Source organism: Danio rerio, chromosome 4 (assembly GCF_052040795.2).
Source record: "Danio rerio strain M-AB ecotype USA chromosome 4, GRCz13ab, whole genome shotgun sequence".
NCBI lineage: Eukaryota > Metazoa > Chordata > Actinopteri > Cypriniformes > Danionidae > Danio > Danio rerio.
Window position 1 is genome coordinate 13,151,735 of NC_141024.2, and position 22,485 is coordinate 13,174,219.

The 22,485-nt window shown below is 38.2% G+C and overlaps 2 protein-coding genes across 32 annotated transcripts in view; one reads left to right on the top strand and one right to left on the bottom strand.

The window, feature by feature from the left end:
• The window catches only part of arhgef39 (Rho guanine nucleotide exchange factor 39), a 247,881-nt gene extending 232,604 nt beyond the window's left edge, over nt 1–15,277 (bottom strand). For 5 of the 12 annotated variants that reach the window (XM_088649793.1, XM_088649789.1, XM_088649788.1 and 2 more), the window contains exon 1: nt 15,156–15,277. The gene's annotated coding sequence lies outside the window, so the exon portion shown is untranslated. Of the gene's footprint in view, nt 1–4,406; nt 8,311–9,495; nt 9,557–15,155 lie in introns of those variants that run through there. The other 7 variants (XM_088649785.1, XM_088649792.1, XM_088649781.1 and 4 more) reach the window with 4 other exon arrangements.
• The window catches only part of lmo3 (LIM domain only 3), a 67,049-nt gene continuing 48,240 nt past the window's right edge, over nt 3,677–22,485 (top strand). For 3 of the 20 annotated variants that reach the window (XR_015482027.2, XR_015482029.2, XM_087246743.2), the window contains exons 1-2: nt 3,677–3,890; nt 11,721–11,934. Coding sequence is in view for 9 of the 20 variants with exons in the window: in XM_087246743.2 (XP_087102869.1) it covers nt 11,729–11,934 (206 nt within the window). In the remaining 11 variants the exon portion in view is untranslated. 20 annotated transcript variants of the gene reach the window in all.

A 22,485-nucleotide genomic window follows, 5' to 3' on the forward strand; every position in this document is an offset into this window, starting at 1 on the left:
TGGGAGCAGAGAACTCTGGGAATCTACTGTACAGTGTGTGTTATTAGATTGAGTGCGACTCTGTACCAGAGTCAAAGGGGTTAGTATATTGTCGGTAACTTATTTGGGATTTTGAAAGGCAAAAGAAGATGATGAGATGTGCAGGATGAATATAAAAGTGCACGCTTCACAGTCTCAACGGGGCAACAGCTAAGCCAGTAAAATAAGGATATAAAAGACCAAATGGCAAGGAACCTGGATACAAACACATGTTCTCTGATGACTACAGGCAATCCATACTAAATGTTGCATCTATCCAATCAAGATAATAATATTAAATATAATTATCTCTAAATAATGTTGTATATTAGACTTGATAAACACAAGTTATTGTCTGACCAAGCTTTTATCAATTGGAAAAGCAATGCTTACCATTTATAGAGATGCTTACCTATGCTTTAAAGACTGTTATGGAACCCTATTTGTGGTATACAACAATGTGAATGTAACAGCAAACTGTTCAGCGACAAACAACCAATCAAAAGCCAAACAGTGCTGGCCTCATTAAATATTCATGTGCTTTGTACAGTCAGAGAAACTTTCTCATGTTGAGTTTTGTTTCAGAGTGAGAGGGGAAGAAATCAATATGTCAACCAGTAACAGAAAACATATTAATTGGAGTGAAGAAGAGATCTTTTCTGACGGTTTATGGTCAAAAGTCTTTGCAGGAGAAACAGAATGCTACAATTTTTGAGAAAATAAGTCAAACCGATGTGTAATACTGTAGCTCATGTGCTTTGTTTGTCAAATGAATGGCAATGTAAATAGTAAATATTCATTTGTGAAGGTTATCCAGGTTGTAATGTGTGACAATTTCAGAAGCATTCATGGTTTACTCCCCATTTGAGGGGAACAAAATGAAACCAAATATCCCATATGGCCAATATGTTTTATTTAAGGAATAACCTACAGTGGCATTTTAATTAAGCTTATTGACTCAATTGTTTTTTGGAATAGTATTCTTTCATTACTTCATAATGTATAACAATTCGTATTTTTAGCATGAAACTTTCTAGGCACTTTCTATGGACCATAGTAAAGCTCAATTTTTGATTTATGATTTTGAATTTATGTTTATAGCTCACTGGGGTAAAGAACTGTTACTATTTAAAGATAGGTAGGTGTAAATCCTCAAAAGTGAGTGCTGGCTATCAGTAGGCCCACACGGAATTTGCGCGTGCAGAATTCCGCAGATTTTCCGCAGAATTCTGCAGATTTCTGTAGATTTTTAGCCCATCATTAATTCTGTTTATTTACATGAGTAAATGTGTAAATATAAATTTATTCGGTTTTTGTTCAGTAATTTATTACTTTTTATTTCATATATTAAGGTTTTAGTTATGATACTCCGCTGGATACTCCCAAAATAATTCCGCAGAAATCCGCAGATTTTACCTAAATTCTCCGCAGAAATAGCTAAAAACATCCGCAGATTCTGTCTGGCCCTGGCTATCAGGTTAATAAACGTTTAAGATGATTGGTTAACTTTTGAACTTTTTAGGGTTTTTAAATAAACTTTTAAGTAGCATTTACCCTTATAAAGCAGTAAGGTTTGGATGTGACGCCTAGGTAAACTGATAAAATAACATGATTGATTAACGATCTAAATTTGCAACAAATTTAATGTGGCCACACCTAGAAGATGACATTGCAATAAATACTCCTTATTATTAACAACAGCATCTTCAGCAATTGTTGATACATCATATAGGCTCTTCAAGAGTTCACACTTATTTGATGACTTATAATAAGCTTGTTTTGCATGCTGTCCCGGAAGAAACCTTGAGTTCAAGGGATCATTGAGCCCAGGGCTCCCTCCCTTTCACAGGGCGATATGTGAGATTGAGCTCAGCTAGATCTCAAAAACTCCCCCGCTGATGTGTCTAAGTTAAACTACTTTGAGAAAGAAAAAAAAAATTATGCTTGGAGCTAGACTATGGTGTCCATTTGGCACCGGAACCCGGTGGAAACTCTCGCGGACACAGGGAGAACATTCAATCTCTGCACAGAAACGCCAACTGGCTCTGCGAGGACCACAGCCAGCAGTATTCTTGCTGTGGGGCAACAGTGCTAGCCACTAGGCCACCTTGCCGCCCAGTCTAGGTGAATGGGGGAGGAGAAGGGGAGGAAGGGGTGTTTCTTCCACACGAAGATAGTTGTAGAACGAAGACTCTGGTTATTTACAGTGACCTAGGAATCATGTGACTGGAGGATCATGATTAGCTATTGCAGGACCGGCTGTGGTCAATCATAAGCATGTGATCCTCTCGAAATTAGTTTATAAATAAACTTTGCATACAATACTGCAAGTTAAGCCAGAAGTATACTTGTCTCATTCATATTACTTGACACAAATTCTTGAGACAATGGCGATTCCAGTCCACTAAGTTGTAATATGTACAACTGTTGTATTTCTTAGTAATTAAAGGATGCAAATACACCAAAAACAACTAAATCAAAAGTGTTACTGTATATTATACTTTGAAAAAACGGGGCAAAGGTGTCAAGAAGGGTGAAGTACACCAGGGCCTTTATGAAGAATAAAAAAAATACAATCTGGACTTCTTTGAAAAGCCTGTAAAACAGCACATTACCATGTTTGCACTCTCACAAAGCTCTGCTGCCTACACGTTCATGTCACATTAACAACACAAACTGTGCATGATCTACAAAAATGATGTCGATGATTGGCACCAAGCACCTACCCTTTCCCCCTTTCCTACCTGTGTGACGAAACAGTCTCCTCTTTTAAGTGCGTAAGCTTGACATTCTCATTTCCCTAAAGTGCTTCGTGTTTTAGCGCAGTGGATAATTAAGGGGGTGAAGGGAGTGGCTCTGATTGGCATTATAAACGCTGCGCCAAATCAGCTCACCGTTCACACCACCTGCCTCTTCCCCCTGCACTCACATTCACCATCAGAGGAATTATTAAAGATAAAAAGGCATTGTGCAAAAAAAAGAGATTCTCCCCTGACAGATATTATCATTACAACCTTTTATCAAAAAGTGCAAACTTGTTTTTTATCCATCCGTCTACCCCCCTCCATTTGTGTCTCACGCTCCATCCTTCACTCTTTCCCTGGGTATTTCGGCAGGGAGAGAAAAGGAGAACCACAGAGAGAGAGAGAGAGAGGGGGAGCAAAAAAACGAGAAGGGAAAAAAGCTAGACTGAGCTCTGTCAATTGGAGTGAGTGCACTACTAAGTCTGGCTTCACTACAAAGGTTAGCAGATCTGACTGTCAATACTGTCAGAGGAATGGAGTCTTAGGGAGGGGAGGGAGCAAAGGAGGTGGAGACACGAAGGTTAGGTGGTGGGGGAGGCAGGAGGGTTTGCTTTGAGAGAAAGAGATACTTTGATATTTCGGAATGTTAGAAGGGTGAATGTGGAGAACTGGAGGTTGGGGATCTAATTACCGGGCCATAATTGGGGGCTAGGGAATAGGTTGCCGTCCTCTCAACTCGCTGCAGATCAATTATGTTAAGAGAACATCTGTAAGTAGAACTTAATGAGGTCCATTAGAGCAACATGCGCTGCCTTCCCTAACGGTGCTTGTCAGCTTCTTGGATGAGCTGGAGTGTGCTGCTAACTAGGGACCTGGTGAAGGTGCTTAAATAGGCGAGGAGACGTGCGGCCGGCTCAGGTCTGTTTTGCTTTGCTGCCAGGGAGGGAACGAGATCGCGAGCAAAGAAACAGCCATCGTGGGGAGAAGGAGGGGAATCTTTTTAGAAAAGGAGCGAGGAGGAGTTGCACCAAGGCGGGCTGCGTGTTTTTAACCCGCTCGCCTGGAACTTGACAAGGGAACCGGCTATATTTGAGCTTCCATCTCGTCTTAATCTGCAACTTTTCCTCGGTACAGTATCTTTGATCTTTCAATCAGATTTTTTTTCTTCTTGCTCCTCAAACATATTCTGATCTGCAGCCTCATTAAGAAGCTTGGAAAATGATTGTTCTTGCAATGTTTTAATCTGACCCTAAACCGGAACTGATTGGTGCTGATCTTTAGTTCTAATTAAGGTTGTTAGGATAAAGGATCTCAGGATAATTGCCAACTACTTTGACGCTTTCTCTCCTAAACAAGGAGTTATAGTCGTTTTACAAAGAGAGTGACTGTGGTGGGTGCGCGGGAGCATTAGGTTCTCTGTGTGTTACTAGCAGCGGTTTAAAACTGGGATTAAGTTGAAGCTTCCGTGAAATGAATGGTCGCTGGAGATGCTCAAAGGAGGCTTAAACCAGGGTAAGAGTACTAGGAAATATCTTTTTTTTTTACTTCAATCCTCACAGAAACAGATTTATCCCCCCCCCCCCTCCCCCCTCTTGTGAAGCCCGGTAATTAAACTCCTGCTTTCATTTCTACCACAAAACGAACCTGCATTGCTCGTGCTCGGATGAAGTGGGGTGGTCGTCTGTCGGATATCCCTTTCTCTGCTGACGTTATATCGCGAGTCTGTGTGCGAAAGAGGGGGTGTGTGAGAAGGAGTGAGAGAGAGACAGAGAGAGAGGGAGGCGAAATAATAAGCAGCTCTTCATTTTAACGACGTCCGTTCGCGCCAAGTGCGCTCGCGCTTCCCGGCACGCGGCTGCGCGCTGTACTGTTTCACGCGAGCGTCACGTTACGTGACGGACGGCTGAGTTCACCTCACCCGGCACAGTCTGATGATGGCACTCTCTAGCTCATCACCCCCAATAATTCAAATATCTTCGGTGAATAATTGACGTGATAATGCGCGAGATGAAGTGGTGGCGGGAGGGTAGAGAAAGAAGAAGGGGTTATAGCGTCCCCTACTCTCCCTCTCTCTCCCTTTCCTTTTTACTCAGCTTAAAGCGTCTCCCCCGCAAATTGCATGATTACCAAGATAGCCCGCTTTGAAATAATTCAATCCATGACAAAACCTAATTACTGGCAGGTAATACCCTGTCAGCTTTAATGCATCTCATCACTCATAATGGAAGCGAGGAGCATTTTATGACCCATCTCATTACTGCTGTATTTTAGGCAGAGAGTGATTGGCATGGGGCCACAATCTTACCACTACCCAACTCTTGTTACCATCAGTTCTCCGTCTCCACATTCTCAGTTTAGTCACTTTTAAACTGCACACTACTTTTGGGCCATGACAGAAAATAAACTCTACACTGACTGTGTGATTATGTTTCCTTTTGTGCGTGTGTATGTGTGTGAGGAAGGAGGGTAGGTGGCACTGAAGGCCTGTGATTCATCCTACCTCGGCAACATGGGCATCAAGCAGTGCTAATTAGAGTGAACAGGTGTAACCAATGGGCGAGGAATAGCTTTAGAAACAGACTGTGGAGAAAAAAAACTGTGAAAACAGTGAAAATTATTAATCTCTCTCTCACACATGAATACACAGTTACAAGTTTTGTCCTGATATTTATGGACTTATAGCAAGTGGACAGCAATCACATACTGTGCGTGCCAGTTTATCTTCAGTTATCGAAAATATGTATTGTGTATCTGGCTAATACAGTTTGATTTAGGCCTCAAAGGGTGCAGATGAACCAATAATGTGATTGCTGGAGAAAGAGATCTCACACACAAAGTGCTAGATTCTGTAGGTTTTTGCAGAGGTCATCAGATTAAGAACTGAAAAGGCTATTTTTAAATGTGTTATTACATACAACATGATGTGCTTTTTTACACCCTTCTCTTCATTGGTTTCCACTTTTGTGAATAATTAGCATGTTGAAGTCGAAAATAATCTGACTCTTAAATTTCTAGTGATTACAAATACTGACCCCAAGGGTGTATAATAGGCACCAGGGACACCTGAAAAGATTTAGAATAGGAAACACAATGAGCTACATCATGTGCACACACATTTTAAAAAGCACCAGCAGTATTGATATATTAAGTGACTTTAAAATGCATAATGTTCATGCTAAATGAAATCAAATGTAATATGAGTTTAATAAGAACATGGTTTGGTATTTGAGGCAAATCAAGTGGACTGCGGAGGTACATACAAGACAAAAGTTAGGGAATAGTATATCAGTGTTTTTCAAATTAACCTTAATGGCTCCTCTGATTAATTTGGTCTGTTCAAGCACAGTATACAAACTATTATTAATCACTGAATACTGAATGAATTGGGTGTGCTGATTCAATAGGAGACTGACATATTGAAAGATTTCAAAATGATGTGCTCAGGAATGCTGGAGAAGTCCAAATGAATGAGTTTGCGCATTTATGGAAACTGAGTGCCTCAACGTTTGTTTTTGGTATGTTTTAGCCATTTTGAGCTTTTTTGTAGATTAAAAAAAATTGATATTAGGTTTTCCTTATTCTGACATCAAATCCTACATTCTTCATAATATGTTAAATTATATGCACTTTCTACAATCACTTTAACTCCATTGCAGCATCTTATATGCCTGTTTTTCAAACTAAACGCAGAAATAAAAGTTATTTGTGACACTCAAGGTTCTTGATAAAGGCACTAATGCGTAAAAGCATTTTTTGTTGTTGTTGATGTAATTGGAATCTCTTTTTGTTTTTCTCAGAGTGTGTTTGCTTGCATTAGGATAATTAAGAGTAAAACAGACGCACGTGCACAAACAGCTGTCCATATACTGACAGACATGCATATGCATGCATAAATGTTTTATTAATCAGACCTATTCTGCTCTCACTATGTAGCAGCACGAAATTGTTGCCTAGCTGCTAAAACAAAGAGTGACAGAGAGAGAGAGAGAGAGAGAGTGTGTGTGTGTGTGCAAACGTGTAGTACAGAGCTCATAGCATGTTTGCGCGCGCGTCTCAGAGAGGTGCGCATTAAGTTTGTGTTAGCGAGCGCGCGCTCCGTTACTCCGGCTGTCGGTAATAACCGAATGACCTTTTCCTCCTCGTGTAATGTCTCACTGGTGAGGGATTGGGTTTGAAGATAATAAAGCTAGGCTTCACTATTCCTCGTTCCTCACTCACTGATGGGCAAGTTGTTGTGAGCCTTCTCAGAATACTCAATACATGACGGCTCGCGCGAGAACACCTGTAGCTTTTGGTGCGAACAACTACTCGTAGATGATCCATGTGGACCTCATTATTTTTAACCTGAAGATCACTCTTATCCGCGGTGCAATGTCAGATTCGTGAACTTTTGCTCCGAGGAATATTGAGTTGGAGTCGGTGCTATCCTAACTTAACCTTCTGCGTAACTTGGTCAAGAAGGTGAGTGTGCGCCGCTTTAATTGTCTTTACCGAACGCATTTCTTGTATTTCTTTTGGAGTTAAATACACGTACTGCTTAATGAACAGGGATTGCTTTTATCGTTAGTGTTTAAGGTTCAGGTTTGCATGCGTCGGATCATTTGTGCACGTGATTCAATTAATTTCAGAATAAACTAATCCTGCAAAAAGCCAGGTGTGTTGTCATGTATGCACATTGTGGAGCATGCACAAAACGATTGTTTTTACACAATCTGTCTGTATGACAGGAACTAACAACAGATATTCAGAGTAAATATGGGTTCATTATGGGCATCAGTGGTTTAATGAAAAGCGTCTAACTTACACGTAACCTTTCCATTCCACAAAAGGTTTGTTATAGTAGTAAATAAGCATTCATATTATTAAATTGTTCAATGTTTTATAAGAAAACTGAAATATTTTATAAACAAACAAAAAAATTCTTCTTCTGTGACTTCAGTGACAAACTACTGAAAACGTGATATATGCTTAAAACTGTAACATGGGATTGATGCATGCAGTTTATTAACATAAAAGTTATTGAATAAGAGGAACTTAGTGCATTTCTAGAGCTTGAAAGAGATTGCGAAAGCTGTTGGGTTGCATCCGTGTTTATATTCTAAAAATCTGGCACGAATCAGAAGATATGCAGTTCATGAATGCTTGATTGCGTTTTAGTATATGCGAGTTCCTGCATGTTGTCTCTTGTATACATCCAACTTCGTGCCTTTTACTGTAGCGCACTGAAATAGGCGAATAGCGAGAGGCACGATAGGATTATAAGATTACGGCGCGCGCGAAGGGGTAAAGCATATGCCTTTGTCATCCGCTGTCATTTGTTCGCCGCCACTTGCCTCGCCACGGCTGCTGGTCGATCTAATTTCATAGTCGAGCACTGTTGTGACAAACGGAGTCTTAACAGCGTGTGGCGCTGAGCGATAGCGGCTCGCTCGCTCTTTCTTTCTCCCTCCCGTGTTTTGTTGATTGGTGTTTTCGTCGTTTTCACTCTTTTCTGCCGGAGCGAGCTGGATTGTTACTTGTAACAAAAGCGAAGCACCCTCGCGCGCATACAGCTGCTCACTTCACGCGCATCTTTGGCTCGCGCCTCGTCTTGTTGCATGGTGTTTCTGGGAGCCGAAGCGGGTCAACCAATGCAGAAAAGGGAGAAAAGTTTCGGTAAGAGCTGCGTTTTGCATCATATCAGTGTGTGTGTGATGGTTTGGTTAAACGAGTGGCTGAGTACTTGGGATGTTTCCATGCGTAGTTTTGTCGCTGTGCAGCTGCATTTGACCGAGCCGACGCATTTGTCTCATTTCCCCAGTGTGAATTTTCGTGGTTTGCTTAGACAATTGTAAATAACGGGCTGTGGTGAGTCGCCGCGTATCATCGTTTCTAACACGTTAGCGGTTTCATTTCGTCGTTTTGCAAGCTGCAAATCTTATTGGCCTTTTCCGTGCACTAGGCTGCCATGGCAACAGTAATTAAACTGATAAGAGGGTGAAATGTCAGCATCTCCGGCTCGCGCAGCTGTGATGTGAAATCAAATTGGTACTTTGCGCCCGGTGTTTGCCAAGTCTCGCCTCGAAATTTCCCCCATCAGTATCCGCGAACAGGGAAGCGCACAAAGAGCATCACTATGCGAACGGGACATGATGAAATATCTGAGTGAGCAAAGACAAAAAAGACACCAATGTCCCGGGCCTATAGGGATGGGTAGCACATAAACGATTTTGGTTACGAATTCTTTCGTGCGTAATGATCCCGTTCCGTTAATGCTGCTTTTAGCACTCCTGATGAAGAAATGCTGAACTGAGCTTCGTATTGCATTTACTTTGCTTAGACATCTATTGCCAAACCATGAGATCCATGCAGATTTTATATAGGCTAAACCTTATATAAACTTATATAACATATAAGAAATGTATTGTAGTTCTTTCCAAAGATGCGTTTACAGACTTTATGAGATGTCACGTTTCAGAGCTGCAGTAATGCAGTCAAATGTGACGTGTTTAACCAATATAAAGATGCTAAATAAAAATTGTGACGTAACAAAAAACTGTGACAAGGCTTAATCCATTTAGTAAAATAAAACCAAGCCTGATACTGATTATAAGAATACCCCTATAATAAAAATAAATGACATTCGGTAAGTATTACACCCCACAAGCTTTAAATAGGCTATTACACTGTTATAATTGTTTCTTAATTTCAAGTGGAACATAACGAAAGTAATAATAACAGAAGTTCAACCAACCGTCATGTTACTCCAGGAAAAGCTCCAATGATTCCCTAATTTTGAATCGCTAAAAAGAATCGGCTCACAAGAGTCATTTGTTCAAAACTCAAACTACACTATTAGCACTGCATGTCTCGGATTCACTAAAAACAACCGACTCATAAGGGTAACTCGATTTGGATTTAGGCTGTACTGTTCAACCGGTATGTTTCATATTCACGAAAACGAAACCTGAATCTAGAATCGAACTATATGATTCAGATTCACTTATAAGAACTTGTTCAAACGAGTCATGAGTTCATGATTTGAACTAAAATGACCATGCTAAGTGCAGAAAACAGTCTCGGTGTGGTTCAGGGCAGTTTTTCTGCATCAGTGGCAAAATCATTTAGTTTTTGTGTTTATAAAATGCCTACCCTGGCCCAATCCTCGTGTTAGAATAATCTTTTGTTCACTATTTGAAATAACAAAATCGATGAGGCCATGAACATCCCACACTCCTATTAGAGAACACCGAATTGGGCATCCAAGCTCTGAATAGAAGGTCTAGTTGGTTTGTTTCACAATCGATTCATTTGGGACTAACAGTGATTGCAGACGGAGGGGAGTCGAAACTCTAACTTCTTTAGCTTGGTAATGAGAGGCGGTGACTTTGTTGTGTTAACCAGACGAGCTAGGGCTGTGCGGATGAGTGGGACTGAACAAGGACGCATAGCAGAGGAAATCAGCCGTGTGCTTCTCTTACAATCCAATCCAGCCAATTAAAAGCTCAACAGCTTAAACACAATGGGACAAACAGTGCGGCGGTGCTACCTGTCTGATGTGCCTCCTTGCTGTTTTCCCCTCATCAAGCCCTCGCCTTTGAATAAACTCAAAATAAAGCATCATAAAAACGCCAGTGAGGTCGAAGGAATCATCATTATCCCTTGCCTCGTTTTCATTGAATGTTCCTACATCTTAACGAGCATGGTCTTACAGCAGAAAGAAGTTGTTCACAGTCTAAGCCTATGGTACTGCATCAGATATTTGCTCTAGGCTATAATTATGACCCTAGAGGGATCGGCTACCTGCTGTTCCTTTCCCTGCATTGTAATGCTCAGTTGAATTGAAACAATTTCACACCTGTCCTCAGTCTTACTAATTGGTGCACTGTCTTGTTTATTTTCTGTGAGGGCCAACTGCCACGCTTTTGGCAAATCATTTTTGAAAGTAATTATCGTCAAGGCCACATGTTAAAAAAAGAGAAGCGGCAAACTCTCTCTCTGTTAGCTATGGAAGAGTCTTAATGGTCTGCAAAAGTGTTGACATGCACGACTATTTAAAGGGATAGTGCAGCCAAAAATAAATTCTAACATCATTTACTCACCATTGTGCCATTCCAGACCCTTTCTTCCGTAGAATGCGAAAGATGATATTACGGATGTTTCACTTTCATTGCATGTTTTACTTTTTTTCATCCAAACACTGAAGCTCTTGTAATGACACGAGGGTGAGTAAATGATTTTTGTGTGTGTGCAGAATCTACCACTTTTCTTGTCAAGTAGTCCAAACAAGGCTTTTTAATCTCATATTCCTCTATGAATGTATTTCAGCGAGATTGCCTGGACAACGCATCGTGGCGACGAGCGCATTATAACTATCCCGAGGGAGGTCCTCAATTCAGACAGAGACACTCAATTTACCACAGCTGAGAAATCTCTCGGTGACCCTCTCACTCAAAGTTCGCAATTTCTCACTGCTTGCGCTCTCACCCCCTCCAAGAGCAGCATATACATTAGGTGGAATCTATGGCTCTGACAGCTTCTCCTGCACAAGGTGAGAAATGGGGACTGTCGCAGAAGCAGGACAACGGGGCAAAATCAGACGTACTTGTAAAAATGTGGGACAAAAACTTTTTGGGCCGGGACAGGAGCAGTGGCGTGGGGGGAAGTGGGGTACAGCTTACTCTACTCTGTATGGAGGGAGAATACTAATTACGGGCCTTCAGCATGAGCCCACATTGTTCCCTTTCTACCCAACAAAGCCCTTTCACGCCCTGTAAAGGGCTACACAATGCCTGCTCTGGGGGCAAGCTTTGGTCCCTCCCCTAAAGAGGGGGAAGAGGAGGATGTTAGCTACATTGGCTTCTTGTTATTGTTGATAAAATACTGTGTGTTCACCCCTTGATTGAAATGCACGGCACATAATTTACTGTCAAAAGACACCTGGAACTATGTTCTCAACTTGTCACCCTTTCTCCGCAGGTATACAAATGCTCTCCGTCCAGCCGGACACCAAGCCAAAGGGCTGTGCCGGCTGCAACCGGAAAATCAAGGACCGCTACCTGCTGAAGGCCCTGGACAAGTACTGGCACGAAGACTGCCTCAAGTGTGCCTGCTGCGACTGCAGACTCGGCGAGGTGGGATCCACACTGTACACCAAAGCCAACCTCATCCTCTGTCGGAGGGACTACCTACGGTAAGAGAAACACTCACTATTTGTATCACCCTGTAGACACCACTGATCGCACGTTACAAGATGTCACTGAAACCTGAACCGCATTCAAAAGAGACCTCTCTTGGGCCTTGTGTCAAATCGCAAACAAAGCCAAATGCCACAATGAGCCATATTGCTGTTAACACTGGCTTTAATGGCTGCCCTTAACGCCCAGCGTTCTCCCATGCTGTTAGATATCCTTTGCTCTTCATAATAGAAAAAGGAGCTGAAAGGGGATCTTTATGAGCCTATAAACTGCTGCCATTTCTGTGAGTTTTCAATGGATTCACTTGTTGGATCCAATCAACACACTGAAGCTTGATGGAGGGGCATTGTTTAGCCAGAGACCACCCTGGTTCTTGTTCAATCAGCTTACCTTTGTCCACTGATGGAAGGGTTCCCTAGAAACCCGACCTCTCAATTACATGCTTTTCTATCCAGGTCCCAAACAAGCAGGACTTTTAAAGCAACAAGTCTGCTGCATTTCTGACAAATGCTTTCTGCAAAAACAATCCTCCAGAAAAAAATGTCAATCTAAAAATCTTTGAGTTTCTTTTTCTTGGCCTTTAGGTGATTGAAAATGGCTGCGTCATTTGACCTTTGATTTTTGACCATGCGACAATTTTTCTAAACTATTATTTAAAAAATGCAATTAAAATTTGTCCTTATGTTGCATTTGGGTCAATTTTAGTCTTTGAGAAATTCATGAAAGCATCTTTAAAAATGTATAGATATATAATTTAGGATACTTAAATTACCTAAAATGATCTTTTGAGAGATGTTACACATCATATGTTTGGGGCAGTTTTGACCAGCATATGTTTACTGAGTATCATTAGGTATCAAAATACTTATGAAGCTATATTAGTGCATTATTCTCTTTATCTCACATAACCTAATTTACATCAAGCCTGACATCGTCAGATTGCACACTTGAAATAAGTGAATCGAAAGACTAGGATATTAATTTAATGATATTATCAAGATATTAGGATCAATGCAACAAAACCATTACCACAGAGTTACGATGTGTTCATTTACAATTTACCATCATTGTATCATCAGAATTAGCATGAAGCAACTCAATCAGTGCAGCATTTTGTTCCCTCCTAGTCTTTCTACCAAGCAGTTACACACACTTGTACATGTAAACGTGTGCGCTATGTATATAAAATGATACAAACGCTCAACGAGATGCTCCAGGGAGTCACAGCTTTGTGAGAGTGCTAGAAGCTACAGTAGGCGCTTTTGAAAAGGCACAGTTCATTTAATTTTGGCATGGGCGATGAGAGAGTCTCCATTAGGCGCGGTACACAAGCAGGCTTTGGGGAAACGCGACTGTAAAGCATCGCCAGAGGGCCAGAGGCAGGCTGAGATTACCATCTCGCAGTAAGCCTCATTGACTGTGCCCTGCTAAACTGCATCTTCATTCACGACAAGTTGGTGCCTCAAACAACAGCGGCAGAGATAGATGTGTCATTAGGAGATGGCAGTGTATGAGCTACGCCAAGGGTTTCTACCATGCGCATGTGTATTTTCTACCTTTTAATAATTCGAACACCTCAACCGCTAAACCTAATGCACCCAATGTGATTCTTTCATCCTCAAAGTTCAAGGATACTGAATCGATTCGATTCTGGCCATCAAAAAGTCTTTCTTCACCTCCAGCTCCACGTCTTCTCGGCAGCAGCAAATTAGGGGCGAGCATGGCACACTACCAGTCCCTCAAATCACATCTGCAACACCACAAAAGAAAAAGCAGCCTCCATTGACGAGCCAATCAATCGCCAGTCCTCCCGCACTCCCCTCGATTGGATCGTTTCCTTATTTATTTTCTTAAGTTAGTGCAGGGGAGATAAGAGATAGACTTAATCCCTTCCTCTTTGTTCTGTGTTCTCGTTCGCCCGTCCTTATTCCAAGTAAATTATGCTTGGATTTATTATACAAGATTCCCCCCCACCCCCACCGTCCGCACAGAATCAATCCAGTCCTGTTTAGCAGTGTGGCATGTTATTAAGGCTGACATAACCAGGGTTAATAGAATTCTTCAGGGGTCTACAACCATGAGCGATGTGATCCCACCAGCTGAGAAATAATAATCCCTATCGCAACACACACAAAAACAAATTAAATAAGGGAAAAAAAAGATTTATGCCTTCCTGGACCTGTCTCCCTTAGTATGTTTTATCAAGGATGATGTGGGGTTTTGTTGAAAGGAGAGGCAGAAATCGTTTTTTTGGTTTGAGGATAGAATATCATTCGTTTCATATTCAAAGCATCGAGAAGGTAATTATCAAGTCGGGCCTGACGATTGCTCTGAATATACAGAAAAACGGCCTGTCATATCAACAACAAATGATGCTTTTGATACCAAGCCGACATCTCCATTGATGATAAAGGTAATAACCGGCATGCCAGTGTTTATGCCGATGCAGTTACATTTCATAGCGGGAAGCGATAAAGTTAAAAGGAGCAGACCAAAAAGGCAAGTCGAGAAACGGGCAAAAATGAACCCTGTCAGAAAGTAGTTACCGACAGGAAAGCCTAGCATGCGAGCAGGGAAGCTGTTAGGCATCAGTTAATGGAAAACTGTAAATTTCAGGCATCCATTTTAAAGACAGCGCAGGGTGACCACTTATTTATTTATCTATCTATTCATTCATTTTTTTAATCCAACTTCAATTTTCCTCTACAGTGGTTTTACTAAGATTGTAAATGCAGGCAAACTCACAGAGCAGTCAACATGACTGGATTTATTACCGTTATGGAAAGCTGGCTATCGGTGAAAGATAACCAACATGTAAAGCACGGTTTGGTTGTAATAACTTGCTTTTTTTTCCACTCCCTTCCTCTCTCGGCCTTCATTCAGGAACCACTCTGTGGTCCGCATCTACCTTATGCTGTGTAAACTTTTGGAAATGAACCATAAAAATGTATCTTTGACTTTTTCAAACAGTTTTTTGCATCTGCAGATTATATGCATTTATGGATGTGCCACATGTTTATCTGTAGGTCAACAAAATGTGAGGACGGAATTGGTCTTGTGATTCATTTTTGCTGCGCATTTACAGCTCAGATAAATTATAATTACTTTGTTGCGACAATGATTTCAGGATTGCACATTTTGAACGACAAAGATAAAGTAGAGGCATTAAAAAATGTAGGTGGCTTACACTCTTTATAAAGGGGAAAATACACTGTACCTCGGATGCAATCGCTGCTCTTCACCACCATGCAAAGTGAAGTTCGCCCACTATCGCCCTTGAAAAACATGAGAAGCATCATATTTGGGTTTGTGCCACGGAGCAGTCCAAAGAGTCACCACCTAAGGAGACAGAGACAAATTATTTGAAAAATCGCACTATGTGGACCTCAACACAAACCGTGTGCAATCAGCTATTTTAGTTTAATCTATGTTTCGTGTGCTGTGCAGGTGTGCAATACTCATTTTTTCCCCTTCGGCTAACTCTCCTTGTAATTTCGAAAAGGTCACCAAAGCATAACTTCTTAGTTCAGAAGTTCTCCAGTGCTCTAGTTTAGTTAAGAGCAATCATTCTCAAATATGAATGCGTTTATTTATTTACTTCCAGCTGACGTGACACTAAAGAAGCAAAGTCGCAGCCGTGTTGTCTGTTAAAGGTTAGCCTGGTGTCTCCTGCGGGACTAGCGCAATGCGGCCCGGTGTAGTTTGTCTTGTTTTCTCCTCACAGTCGTTTTTTGAAGGCAGCTGAAAGATTGAGGCCATCGCTTGTTCTAATGACCAGTGCAGATGTTCACAAACAGTGCACTGCTCTCTGTCTCTGAAGGGCATTAGATAGGATTTTGGGTATGGCAAACACTGAATGCTAAAACAGAGCACTGCTAGCATTGCACACTGTTTTGCAGTCAGAATCGTTGTTGGAAAGTAAGTAATGTAACAATAGTTTAGCAGTCGTAAATATCCAGTTATGGAAGTATTTATGTAGGATGATAAAAGGGTAAATTGCTGGTTTTTGTAATGCACAAAAATTGTACCAAAGTGGGTCAAATTAACTTATTTGAATTGGGTTAAGTTGAACAAATAATATTTGCGCTGAAAATTCTGATTAATTAAATTTTTTAAGGGGAGTTTTATAAACTACTTTTAAAGGGATCACATGCTATGATTGATCACAGCTGGTCCCGCATCCCAATCATTGTTAAACCAATCAGATAAATCCTAGCCTTCAGTAAATAGCCTGGTTTGTTTTACTTCAAGTATCTTCATTTTGAAGAATCCCCTTATTTACACCTTTCCAAGGGGAGCTTTCAAGACGTTGCTGATCTTGGACCCCGTTTTATGCTATATGACCAGGCAGGAGCCCTGGGCTCAAGTATCTTTGAGCTCAGGGTTCTCTCCTGGGACATCATGCCAAACCTGCAATCAGTATCAAGCAATAGCTAAGTATCAACTCTTGAAACAAGAGTGTAAGTGTTGGTGTAAGTGTAAATAAAAGTAAAACAAGCTTAGAATAAATTTTGAAATTGTAATGGCTAGTTATTTTCTATCATTTGACACCATCTATTCGTCTTATGATTTTTGTGTCACACTATAAAAAAATATTTTAATTAATGACAATGTTTTAACAATTTTTTTTTAGAATTATAGGACCTTGATGTCTGTTCAAGTTTTGATTTTAAAAATGAAATGAAATGGAAAAACTGTACAAAAGCAAAAAGAAACGCAAAAAAAAAAGTGCAAAATATATATTTAACAAATTCAGCAACACCAAAGCTCCAGAAATGCAATTTTAAATTAAAAAGGCTAACACAAAACATGTAACACGACTCTTCAAGAGACCGTGTTCATCATAATCAGGTGCTCCCATTTGTACACCTCCGGAACACATGATATCCTATATTCCATAACAGGAAAAACGAAAATATATACATTTATAAATTATACAACTTAGATATTTTATATGAAAATACAGAAACAAACCATAATATTATATCACAAATTATGAAAAACAGAATTTACCAGGATACAAAAAATTACAACAAAAAATACAACAGAAAATAAGCCAAAAAACACCATATAAAAAGCCAAACACATAATTAAACATTAAAGAATTATTAGTGAAAAGGACGAATGTCAACCTCCTCGTTTAAACCTTTTAAAGACAATGGATCTGAAGTGAAAATCCAAAAGGCTTCACTTTGTAACAGCAGTTTGTTAAGATCACCCCCACGACGTGAACACTTCTCAACTTCAATGCCTATATATTGTAGAGTGGAGACAGAATGTCTCATAACTGAGAAATGCTGCAAAACTGTAAACTTTGAAACAACTTTGTAGCAGTTTTAAAATATGTAATGTTTGGGTTGGTTATTTATTGTACAAAAACCATGCAGTACGATTTCTGTTATTTAACAATTTCTTTGAGCACATTTAAATAGCAATCTGGTGGTAAAAACAAATAATCTGTTTTACATCTAAAGAAGTTCTGCAAATAACTAGCATCACTTGAATTAGCTTTTTTTTTACTATATAAAATTATATGATCAATAATTCCTGACAATGTATGTTTTTGTATAACCATATGCTACTTAAAAAGAAGTACTAGATAAAGTACTAGACAGCATATAAACAGTCTTTTAAAAGCAGGTGAAACATGCTCTTTGGATTAAGATAAAAGCATTTTATAAAACTTACAAAACAAAACAGTTGACAGAGGAACAATTCACCATTCCCATTGAGGTGTTTAACTTCAGCTTGATTAAAATGCTATCCAACACATCAAACGAATGTTGATCGGTTTTTAAAACATCAAAATTATTTATAAGCATCCCATGTTACTTAAGTTGGCAGCGCCATTTCAAGCTGACAAATTTCTAGGCCCTCGGGGACATATTTGCAAGGTCGGCTATTGAAAAGTCTCTGCATCCTACATAAAGCTGTTTTCTCTGGGTGCACCTGTGCTGTAATTGTTTTTGTTTTTTTGTTTTTTCTCTGTCTGTTAAACAATAGCTTTTTTTCTTTTCATTTAATTTATTTATTGTCATTAATCTTAACGTCTTTGTGATGCAAGACATTTGAGATTTTTGTTATACAGTATACATTATAGTTTCATCGTGAGTTGGTGTGTTTTTTTTTTCTTTGTCCATCTCCGGTTCATCCGTTAATGACTAAAAAGGTGCTCCACAGTCTTAATTAGCCAAGAAAACAATCATCTAAATCTTCATTATGTGGGAAGTTGATGCATAACATCTCCATGAACCTTTTTTTTTTTTTATCAACAACAAGAATTTTAATTAAAATTTGAATTAATGTCTAAGCAAAAGTGTATTATTTAGGCACTCTGACTGGTCACAACATCCGTAATAATTAAAAACAGTGTTGTTTTAAAAAGTTTCGAGCGTCAACTTTACAAAAGTAACATTTTCAGACAAGTCTGTGTGGCCTTATGAACTCAGAAGAGGAAATATTGATGACTTTAAGGAGGTAAATCCTCGTGGAGAGGTGCTCCAGTAGGAGTGTTGCAGGATCGCAGGCACTTGAGGTGTGGATTCGGCGGGTGTTTCGCGCTCAGTCTCAACGGCACTCGTTACAACAGAGCACTCAGCGTGTACAAAAGGGCTTCTTCTCGGTGAAGATTTTAATGGTGTTGCGGCTCTGGACACTTTACCTCTTTATCCCCTTCGTCTCATTAGACAGCCCCTCACCGCCTTCTGTTCCTTTCTGCTGAACTTCATACTTTGATACTGCAAACGAAATGTTGTGAAGACCAGTTTTCATGCAAGCCGGGTCACTCAAGAGTGACTTTCTTCATGCAGCAATTACTCTTTTACTATCTTAATATCATGCCAAACTTTTAATAGATCTGTGAAAAAGATTCTAAAAAAATGTACGTCACCTATTTTAGGCAATTATAGCATAATATATAACGTTTTAGAGTTATAGAGTAGTGGAATATTATGTATGACTTGCATCTGCCATCTTTAAACATCTAATTTTAAAAAATATTTAGCTTTTTTTTAAGTGAAGGAGGGATTTTTACACTTTCTTTTTAGAACTTAATTGTTTTATGTTCAATCTGCTCAAATTTTGGTTAACAAATTTAACTTAATTCCTTCAGGCCCTCCAAACAGAAATCGATTGTGTGGAACCCAGCAATTTTTACATTGTTGAAGATCACGTGGTTCTTAAATAATTATCTAAAAATACCTGTATTGACATAAACATTGTCAGTTATGCCTAAATGTATGTGTAAGCAGGAAACTCTAATGTGTATCATTATGTTAGATCCATGCATTAGGCCTTTTGTCATTGATGTTAATTAAACGGCAAAAGAAAAGATGGATTCATTATTTCAGTATAATTTTGCACTTTAATGCTTCTGTTAAATATATTTCAATAGATTTTTTTCAATATATTATTTCATACATTTAGATAAGGAAAATCTTTTTTTTTTTTTGCTTTCATGTCTGTGTGCTTAATAACCTTGCTGTGAAAAAGAATTGCACTGATGCATCGAGAATCATTTTAGAATCAAACCGTTATCCTAGGAGTCATAATCAAGTCATGAGGCAAGTGAAGATTCACACCTCACCTTTGCTTTATCTTAATTGTGTTCAATCCACTTCAGTTTGGTTAAACAAATAAGGTAACTTAATTCCTTCATGTTGTCCAAACACAAATTGATTGTGTGCACCCCAGCATTTTTTTTTTACATTATGGAAGATCACATGGTGATTGAATAATTATTTTAAAGTATCTGTATTGACATAAACATTGTCAGTTATGCCTTAAATCACAGGTGTCAAACTTAGTTTCTGGAGGACGGCATCTCGGCACAATTTAGTTCCAACCCTAATTGAGCACAACTGATCAAACTAATTGAGTCCTTTAGGCTTGTTTGAAACCTTCAGGTAAGTGTGTTGAACTAGGGTTGGAACTAAACTGTGCAGTTTGACACCCCTGCCTCAAATGTATGTGTAAGCAGTTGGTACAATTCTAATGGGTATCATTATATTGGATCCGTGCGTTAGGCCTTTCGTCATCAATGTAATTAAACAGCAAAACAAAAGAGAGATCAATAATTTTTAGTAGGATTTTGTACTTTAATACTTATGTTAAATATATGTAAATATATCACATTTTTAATGATACATTATTTTATAATTTGTTTTAAATTATTGTCTTTTTTACGTAACTTTTCTCTATAACCGTGCTGTGATTATGTTATTATTAATAATAGAATTGCACTGTGATGGATCAAGAATCCTTTTAGAATCAAATTGTTATCCTAGGAATCATAATGTCATGAGGCAAGGGAAGATTCACACCTTACCTCTCTTTTGTGTTTTCTTTAAAGCCAAAGAAGCTCCAAGACGTGCCTTTTTAGTGAACTATTCCTATTTGATTTGCTCAGGAAAAAAATAAAATAAAAAATCAGGATGCTTTCAAACAGCCTTAGCGATGAGATTAATGCACATTTAGATTTCAAATGTACTTTTCCCAACACCTACGTAGCCACCTGAGAGTTCGTATTATAACACGCTCACAACCTCTCATAAATCTATGGCAATGACCCAAGAAAGTTAGTAAGAATTTCGTTGTCTTTGCCCACTGTTTGTTTTATTTGTTCCCCGTGGCGTCCTGTATGATTCGAGCCCCTGGAGGAGCTGCACAGCAAGCCTCTAAACAGCCGCGGCCGCTCCATCGCCACAAGGTGAACTATTCCCCGCTGCGCGTTATTATTAATAACTGTCAGCCAGAGGGGGTCAGACCCACGACAACTCCTTGAAAAGAACCCAGGGCAAGGCAACTAGGCCGCAGCTGGACGCCTTGTAAAACAATACCCCCTCCTCCCTGCCTGCTTCCCCAGAGGACGAGTGCTTAAGGCAGGAATAATGCATGGGAGCGATTGGAGAGTAGGGCACGGCCATGTTTCCAGCCGTGAAAAATTAAGATGTCACCACCTGGCACTGTTAAGCATACCTTTTGCCAGAGCGCGGAGCTATCTATTAGAACAGGACAGGGCAAAGACGCTTGAAAAAAAACTAAAAAAAAAAAAAAGCATTTGAATGTCTCCCTCCCTGCTTTCACCTCAAGCCACACCTCCACCATGACAACCCATGGTCTAAACTTTAATAAATAAATAAATAAATTGGAATAGTTAACAAAAAAGAAGAATAATTGTTGTTGTTGTTATTATTATTATGAAATATTTTAAAAGGTAAAACTATATATATTAACAATATTATTATACTATTATATCATATTATATATTTAATATAATTTATAAATTATATTTAAAAAAACATATTTTAATCCTTATGTTAAAAATATAAAAGAAAAATATGAATGTTTAACTTATTTTCAGTATGGAAAACAAATACTCAGCTCCACCTAAATAATACTTTTTAAATAATTATTGGAACAAATGTTGGAAAATTTTAACAAACAAATATATAAATGCAAATAAATACTACAACTTATAATAAATATTAAATAATTTAGAAGAAATGTTGCACATTTATAACAAATAAATATATAAATGCACATAAATACTACACCTAATAATTATTATTAAATATTTTTGAAAAAATATTGGACAATTATGACAAATAAATATATAAATGCACAAATAATAAAACTAATAATAATTAATAAATAGTTTTGAACACATATTGGACAATTATAACAAATAAAGATATAAATGCACATAAATACTCCAACTTATAATAATTATTAAATAATTTTGAAGAAATGTTGCACAATTATAATAAATAAATATATAAATGCACATAAATACTCCAACTTATAATAGTTTTAAAATAATTTTGAACAAATATTGGACAATTATAACAAATAAATATATAAATACGCATAAATACTCCAACTTATAATAATTATTAAATAATTTTGAAGAAATGTTGCACAATTATAACAAATAAATATATAAATATGCATAAATACTCCAACTTATAATAATTATTAAATAATTTTGAAGAAATGTTGCACAATTATAACAAATAAATATATAAATGCACATAAATACTCCAACTTACAATAATTATTAAATAATTTTGAACAAATGTTGCACAGTTATAACAAATAAATATATAAATACACATAAATGCTCCAACTTATAATAATTATTAAATAATTTTCAAGAAATGTTGCACAATTATAACAAATAAATACATAAATGCACATAAATACTCCAAGTTATAATAATTATAAAATAATTTTGAAGAAATGTTGCACAATTATAACAAATAAATATATAAATGCACATAAATACTACAACTTATAATAATTATTAAATAATTTTGAACAAATGTTGGATAATTATAATTAATAAATGTATTAATGCACATAAATACTGCAACTAATACTATTTATTAAATATTTTGAACAAATGTTGGAAAATACTAACAAATAAATATAAATGCACCTAAATAATAAAACTAATACTAAGTATAAAATTATTTTGAATAAATGTTGGACAATTATAATGAATAAATATAAAAATGCATCTTAATATACAATTAATAATAACTATT